The sequence below is a fragment of the Nelumbo lutea genome, chromosome 2 (assembly GCF_056320005.1).
Source record: "Nelumbo lutea isolate HS-2025 chromosome 2, American lotus-T2T, whole genome shotgun sequence".
Lineage (NCBI taxonomy): Eukaryota > Viridiplantae > Streptophyta > Magnoliopsida > Proteales > Nelumbonaceae > Nelumbo > Nelumbo lutea.
In genome coordinates, this window is record NC_142685.1 from 113,488,701 (window position 1) to 113,497,282 (window position 8,582).

General features: G+C 39.4%; 1 protein-coding gene across 1 annotated transcript; it reads right to left on the minus strand.

Annotated features, from left to right (window-relative positions):
• Positions 1-4,219: 4,219 nt before the first annotated feature.
• On the minus strand, positions 4,220-7,367 carry LOC148872925 (carboxyl-terminal peptidase, putative (DUF239)). The gene is made up of 7 exons (XM_088973186.1): positions 6,723-7,367; positions 6,292-6,378; positions 5,916-6,173; positions 5,613-5,777; positions 5,438-5,491; positions 5,184-5,330; positions 4,220-4,939 (listed from the first exon to the last, which is right to left on the minus strand). The coding sequence occupies exons 1-7, from the start codon at positions 6,900-6,902 to the stop codon at positions 4,562-4,564; spliced, it is 1,269 nt and encodes a 422-aa protein (XP_088829312.1). The 5' UTR covers positions 6,903-7,367; the 3' UTR covers positions 4,220-4,561.
• Positions 7,368-8,582: the final 1,215 nt, after the last annotated feature.

The window sequence follows — 8,582 nt, forward strand, 5'->3', positions numbered from 1 at the left end:
TTTACCTTAGAGTTCAGCATACCGGTCAGGATCTTATCCCTACTGTCTCTAATTCGAGACTCTTCTTCAATACGAAGGTGTTGCTGAATTTGCTCCAAGGTAAGTTCTTTAGCCTTGTGTAGAAGCTTCTTCCTGTAATCCTTCCAAGAGAGTGGAAGTTTGGCAATGATTACTCCCACTTGGAAAGATTCAAGAAGGATGATGTTAAGGGATCGAATTTTATTGACTATCACCTATAGTTCATGAACTTGCTCTAGTATAGGTTTATGGTCGTTCATGGTGAAGTCAAAGTTTTCTGCAATAAGATACTTATTCGTACCTGCTTCTTGCACCTTGTATTTGAATTCCATGGCCTTCCAAATTTCTTTTGGAGATGTAAGTTCCTTGTAGAAGTTGTAGAGCCGGTCTGATAAGGCATTCAGTATGTGTCCTCGACACAGAAGTGAGTCATCTTCCCGTTTTGCTCTTTCCTTCTTTAATTTCTCAGATTCTTTGTCAGTGGGTTTAGGAAGTGATTGCAGATTCGGGTCCAACAGATAGTATAGCTTCAATGTGGTCAGAAAGAAGATCATCTTGTCTTGCCATCGGCTGAAATTTGCTCCATCGAACTGGTCTAGCCGAACAAGATCTTGGTTCATCATCTTGATCGAAGTCATACTTACTTCCGCCTCCATTGCAGAATAACGTTCTAAAATTGTTCGGTAAGATGGGATCACTGTAACTTTGGAGGAGAAGCTCTGAGGTGTGTCTGAAGACACTATCTTTAGAACGTTATTTGCCCCCACTCAGTTTTATTGAGTTTGATGTTGGATTACAGGCAAATTCGTTCCCAGGATACAACAGAGCCTTGGGCGAGAATCTGCAACCAGCAAAGTTGAAGAGTCTCCAAAGAAACCTTCTGTGAGATTGTAGCAGACCGGACAGAGAGAGAGAGAGAGAGATAGTGAATTTCGAAATTGTGTGTTTTGGAGTCTGATTCATGCTCCTTAAATAATTTGTGAAGAGGTATGAGGAAAAGGTAGGTGCTGGAGAAGGCACCTTGAACTTAACTTTGAATTGTGTCTCTTGATCACACCCGATCGAATCATGACCGTTGATCTCATCAACGGTGATCAACGCACCAAAACCAGAGCCACACGGGTGCGAGCAAAGTGCGCCTCATTGCGCCACACACACGCGTGCACACACGTTGCACGGTATCAAATCCCCATACTCTCCTCTACTAATTCTAAGGAGTGTAAATCAGCTCCTATTGAAATACTAAAAACAAACCTTGTAATTATCCAATGTGGGATAAGTTCAAAATTGGGTTTTTTTTTTTTTTGTAAGAGAAAAACTGATTTTTCAACCAAGTGTTCATGTGCAATTTCTCATGTAATTGACCAATCAAACCCATTAAATTTAATCTCTTATGAGATTAAAATCCAACACATAAACTCAACTCTTGAAACACGTACTCGTACCTTGTGTCTCCATCTGCAACGTATCCAAATCACCAAAGGTCGTACTCCTGGGTCGAAACATGTTACCTAGCTGTCTGCTGCCAAAGTGAGAAACAGATAAAAATAAACGAGTGAAATACGGAAGAAATTGTAATTCCTTTGGTGGTGGAATGCATTTTCCAGACATTTCTTGAATCTTGAGCATTTCTAGGCACTTGTGTTTTGTGTTCCCTTCATTATCATTTCCCATGCATTCGATTTCCATTTCCACAAGAGCGGGGATCAGAATTCTGAACTCGGCGGACATTTTCCATTTTAATAGGCATTGAGTTTTCAGATGGGAATTAAAAAAACATTCACAGATACCAGATTCAATAACATCAATAATTGCAAAATTGAATCCAACACCAGATTCAATGACGCCAGAACAATTCCAATCCAATGGACTATTCTTTTGGAATCGATTCTTCTAAATGATGAGTTTAGGATGCTCTCTAATATGAATTGTTTTTTTTTTTTTTTTTTGTTCTTGTTGATTGTTGCAAGTTTTAAAAATAAAACAAATCAGATGTTTGAAATCGAATCGCTTCTTCAAACAAACTGGGCGTTTGGTATATTCAAGATTCAAAATATTGATATAGGATGATAGGTCAATTGGGGCATACCAGCCTATATATCTATTCACTTTTTTTTTTTGTTCTTTTTTTTTTCAATTTAGTTCAGAGGGGTCAGTTTAAGTCTCATCTACCCCTTGAACTAGGTCACACACACCATGAAACATTCCTGTAGAGATGTATCTATAGCCTTCCAATACTATACCCTTGAACTAGGTCACACCTTGAAACATTTCTGTAGAGGTGTATCTATAACCTCCCAATACGATACATATCGGCTGATACGACTGAATGCGTATGGAAATTTTTACCCATGAGTATTGATGAAGGGTGATTTGGCCTGACCTTCTAACTCGGGGACACGTGTATATGACCTGGCCCAGTGAACAACTCAGCCTGACAACACAACCGCAACTCGATGGGAGAGACACACCAAGTCCAATGCTGGCTACTCGGCGAGTTAAGCAACTCGTCGAGGACTGATGCCTAGCCAATTTTAACTCCCACCAAGTGTGGAAGGTCCCGAGCTTCCCCAGGGGCCCGAGCTCCCCCTAAGGGGCCCGGAGCTCTCCTTTCCCAAAGAGGAGGCACCCTGGCTCGTGGCTAATAGTCCAGAGAACCTCGAGACAGCACTGTCCTCCTTCCCCCAGTGCAGGCACCTCAGCACCTCGGTATAGGGACAAACCTGCCTCAGACAGTCTAGGGCGCGGTAGCTCGGTAGGCCATGGGGAGCCCTGTTTGACATCCGTACCCACCGAACCCAGTGGCAGGGCTCTAATCCCTCGCTAGGCGATGTTTCGCCTACCAGGCGACGTTCTATTTGCCTCCTCTAGAATGCATGACACGTCTGTCAAGCCCGTATCTGGTGATGACAGTTTGTGGCGGCAACCTGCGCCTGCCACACCTGCCCTGACAATAACGGCAAGGGCGGTGGCGATTATGCCAGGTATGACCAGGCTCCAAAGTAAAAGAACTCTAACTCGCACAAAGAAGAGGTATTGAAGCTTAAGCACTCTGAGCCCTCTTACTCTCTACTCTCTTTGAGATTTTCTCCAGTTCTAACTTAACCATCGAAGTGTTCCCACAGGGATAACTCCCCGGGAACCTTTCACCTCCTCCTCCTCTCATGTGCCATCTTTTCCAACCAAAAGCTAGGTCACAACCAGCTAGGAGTGCCCAGATCGTGTAGCATCAGGTATATTGGTGGTGTGTCTGTTGTGAATCCCATTTTAGTGATATGAGTGCTATCTAGTAATTATATCTTGTTTGGTAGATTGATTGGATACAATTTTTTTAGTAATTATGCCTGAATCTTGTTTGGTAGATTGATTGGATACAATTTTTTTCGATTTCCAATGCATAAAGTCATAAACACAATGGATGCACAAGGCGATGCCAAAACCTATGATTTTTTTTTTTTTATAAAATTAGGACTAAAAACATACTCTTCAGTTTTTGTAAAGAGAATATTTTCATCTGATTATTTAATATCAAGTTCAATAAATCATATAATTGCAATACCAGAAATTTGTTTTTAGAAAACCATTGAACAAAAACATAATTCACTGTTCATAAACATATTAAAAAAAAAGCATGAACTTATTTATTGTGTAATTTTCAAAAACATTCATGTTGTAACAAACTGAGCCAAGCCGAACCCACTTTAAACCATTTTTTGGTAAATAAACCCACTGAGAAACTTGGTACAATGTATAGTTGGAGATTGTGGATGCATGATTAACAAACAAATCCGGGAAAAACTTGAAAACATGGAAAGTTAGTTGATGACACATACTCCAACTTTTGAAATCCTTTTTTATAAAAAGAAAAGCAAAATACGAACCCGAATAAACTAAGCCCTTGTAAACACAAGTCTAGATTGTGTCCACGTGACGTACAAATGTTCTTAATGTTTGGTTTGATAGAAAATAAAGAGATAACCAGACAGTTAAGGAACCCTGTGAAAGCTCTTAAGAAAAGCAAGTGGATGTTCCTCCATATTCCACAAATCTTTTCAAACAGTCCATATTCTCTCCCACTATCTCCTTGCAATCCAAATTGGCAGACAGCTTTTTTCTTAGGAAAATAAAGGGTAAGAACCTTTCACAAAGCCTCAAAGGTTAGATCTAAATTTCCTTCATCTCATTTTCAACAATTTTTCAGTGGACCCAACATCAAAATCTCATTCATCCATTACCAAACCACTCCAGAGATAGGAGCAAACAAATACATATAAAGAGAGTGACAAAGGCCTGTTCCTTTTGGGCTTATGAAACTTGACCCCCTCTCCAAATTCTTATGTGGAGATTTTTCAAGTGAAAAACAAAGAGTCAAAAACTTCCCAATACAGAGAGGAAGGAAAGAAACATGATACAGATTGTTACTAGTCTACCCTAAGAGTGAAGGGGGTGTATAGTAAAAAAAAAAGTAACAAAAAAGGGAGAGAGAAGGCATTAAGTTACACTGAATGTTACATAGGGACAAAGGGAAATTAGGAACTTTCTGCTATGCGCAATTAGGGTTCTTTCCAGGACCACCATAGTAGAAGTAGCTGCCCCAATCACCATTGTTGCCATTTTGGACATCATAGCAGTTGGATTGCTCAGTAAAGGTGCCAATCCCTTTAGGAACTTTTAGATTATTGGACCCATCAACAATCTGGATATTCCTGAAGTAACTTGCCTTGCCAAAGCCTTCTTCGGGAAAATGGCCACTACCCATCTGTGTTGAGGTGTGCTCACCATCTGGTTCTGAATTCACAACCTCTCCTCCCCACTCAATCATGGAGGCACTGTCGGCTAAGTACGAAAATAGGAAGGAGGGCCAGTACCCCAACACATAGTCATTCCCAAATTGCATCCACCAGTTCCCCTCCTTTGGGTCCTACAGAAATTCCCAGAATTAAAATAAGCACAATTACTCATGACAAAACTAAATAGTAAACAAATTATACGCAGTAAAAAAAGGCAATGCAAAGATGAACAGGCGTCAGAGATTCTCTGGCCCTTCTGTTTCTTTTAAATTTTTTTATGGGTATTACTTGTTTTTTCTTGTAATTTTTCAGTCAATCTTTTCTCCTTTGGGTTGTGCTGGCAGCTGCTGGGTACTTGGGTGGTTTGGTTTTTACCTTCCAGACAAGTATACTGATATCATATTGGGAACCACGATAGCCAGACACAGGGAAGATGCTTGCACCCATCGCTATTTCACTGTTGATTTGAATGAAGCCTGAGCAGAGGAGGTTGTAACAGCCTGTGGCCTGATAGGCATCACTCTGCATTTTTTTAGAGAGATGAAGGAAACTCATTAGAGGAAGAAGGGAGAGTAGTAAAGATTGAAGTGACCCAACTCAAAGAAATGATGGAAATACGGAATACTTACAGTCCAGTAGGTGAAGAGTCTTGTGTTGTTGTCTCCATAGAGATCTGGGCTTACCTGGTTTTATGGGTAAAAGTTCAATCAGAGAAATCAATAAAGGAAGAAAAAATATAAATGTCTGTTTCTAGTTTTTCTTTTCAAAATATTTTATACAGTGTGAACTATGAAGTAATAATACCTGCCAACCAGCTTCAATGCTGTTGAGATCTTCACCAAAAGAACCTCCTAAGATCCAGAGTTGAGATAAACTGAACTCATTAGGCTGTTGGATTTTGGGTTCCCAAACGTTAATGGTTGCTTTTGCTCCATAGTACTTATCTCCTTCAACATAGGCTATTGCATGCTAATCACTCCAAAAAAATAATAAAAAAGAGGTGTATTAAGAAAAGGTGATAACAAAGCAAAACAAAAGCAGATGGAAAGAAGTTCTTTTTTCCTCTCTTTTCCTTTTTTATTATTCCTTTCTTTTTTTTTTCTTTACCTGATGGCCACTTTCATTAATCAGGTCAGGATCTGCAGATGTTGGTTTGGGGATGGTTCTGTGTTTCTTCTTGCCAAATCTTTTAACTGAGCTAGCTCTCAGGACATCATCTTTCTTTGTTCTCCTTATGGGTATGGTGCCCTCTGGACACCTTCCATTAAGGTGCCACAGCTGAGTAATGGTCTTTGGTCTGTCTCTGGGCCTTGAAGCCACTTTGTTTTCATCATAAAGCCCTTCTGGATGAAAATTAGGTCTCATCTGGCAAATTCATTGAACAAGAAAAGGAAAAAAAAAAGAAATAAACATCAGCCCATGAGGAGGACGCAAGTCTTGAAAAATGAGAAAGAAAAACTAGAAAGCCAAAAGAAAATCAGACCTGAATTGTGTGATTTTTCAGGAAAGGATGGTCAAAAGCAGGTTGATGAGAAATATGGACACAGTCGATTATATCTCCATCTGGGCTCTGTCACTCAACCAAAACCAGAAAAAAAAAAAAACAACCCATGAGAAATCCGATACTCATTGCTAATAATACCCAGAAGATTTGTTTGATAAAGAAAAAAGAAAAAATAATAGGATCAAGAAAATAAAACAAAAAAGAGTGTATAGAAAGTACAGAAAAAAGTATAGAGTGATCATGTTGAAAGGGAGAAAAAATCAATGGAAAAACCCATAATAAAAGAAAAGCAAAGAAGAAGAAAAAGATAAAGAGATCAGCAATATAAAAAAGAAGGCAATGGGAGAACCCATTAGAGAGAAATGGAGGTTACTTAAAATTAAGAAAAAAAATAAGGAAATAAAATCAACCTGGATGCTTTTCGCGGCGGGTTTGTTCAAACGCCTCAAGTGCTTCTGAACCTCCAGCTTCTGTCGCGAAATGCGCATACCAGGTGCGGCGCACGATAACGGGATAAGAACCATGAAGCAAAGTAGGAGTATCAGCGCCCTCCTCCTCCTCCTCCTCCCGCTGCTAAACTGCACCGCCATGATAACCTTGAACGGCAGCAACCCCACCCTCCTCAACTCCGGTGAGCCGAGCCCAGATGAAAACGCCAGACTAACACAACCCACCAGCTTAATGCAGCCAAAAAGCCTCTTCTACCATGGATGGGCTTGAAGCATTGAAGCCTTGAAAGCCTTGAAGCCGATATTTTCAACTCTTCTTGTCCCACTAAACAACACCACTACTCTGCTTATCCTACGCCCCCACCTCTCTCTCTCTCTCTCTCTCTCTCTAATCAGTAGTGGGAGGGTTTTGTTTCCACAAAAATCCAACAAAGCCACCGATGCACTGTTGCTACTCTCTCTCTTTCTCTCTCTACTTTTTCACACACGAGACAAGGGGTAAATAAAAGGAGAGAAGGGGGAAAAACTGAAAAGATGAAGAAAAAATAAAAGGGAAAATTGCTGAAAAATAAAATAAACAATGTGGGGAAATGGGTCGATTGAATTGATTCTCGATTGATCTGAAAACAGTAAAACACTGTACACAGTCGTTTGTCGTTTTGGGAAGATTGCTGTTGAAGACCTCGACCTCATCTTCTTTTTCTCTACCCCACTGTGTATTTACCTAAATACCCCTACCACCACCACGTGAACCTCTGGACAAAAACCATAAAATTTTGAACCCCAACGGTTATATATGGGATAGAGGGGAAAGAGGGAAGCCCTCAATTCCCGCTTTTGTCTTTTTTTTTTTTTTTTTACCTATCAAACCAAACACACCCTTAATAAATCTATCAGGAGATTGAGGACCCTAAACCTGCTTAGAGAGGTGTAAAACGGGGCAGTCTGGCACGAGCCAAGAGCACGGCCCGATACGTCATTTAATCATTTTATTATAGGTTTTTAATTTTATTTATTCATTTTATATTTTATTTTATGAAATAAAATTTTAAGATAGATTTTTTTGAAATTGTTGTTGCAATCATTGAATTTGTCAGTTTTTCTTCAAATTTTCATTATTTTTTTTAATAAAAACAAAAAAGAAAGTAAATGAAATAATACAAGCCATTCCGACCTGGCCTAAGTGGCTGGTACGAGACCGAACCAGCCCCCCACAAAACTGCCCTACACAATGTCTCACAGTGCATTGAGAATATCTCCCGATGATAATATCCAGAATGATGATGTCATTATCGGGAGATGTTCCCAATACATGGTAGAGATGTGTTGTGGGACATTGTGGGGGGCTGATTTGAACTCGGCTGATACAAACCACATTACACCACTAAGCCTACTTGCATGAACCAAGAGGTTTTCTCATTCAGTGGTCAAACTGAACTCTCTACTATAAAAATTCAATCTTTTTATAATGGTGAAGCATATAAAAATGCCTTATTGAAATACGGAATTTTTATTTATTTGGCAAGCTAAAAAGACCTATGCCCTAAAAGTTCGGGAAGTCCAAAATTGCCAAAACTTTTCTTGTCTTTTGACATCTAAAATATTTTGTTTAAAAACTATATAGATCATAGTAGACTAGGATACTTAATAATCTGGTTCTTTAAAAACAAGATCCCAAAAACTCATTACATCTTTTGACCATCTAAACTATCGAAAAATCTTCCTAAAAGGACTTGCAAACGGAATCACATGCATTAATATTGGTATTTCTAGATTAATCATAAACACAGAATTAAAATATTTTAGAGAAGTAAGTCTCTG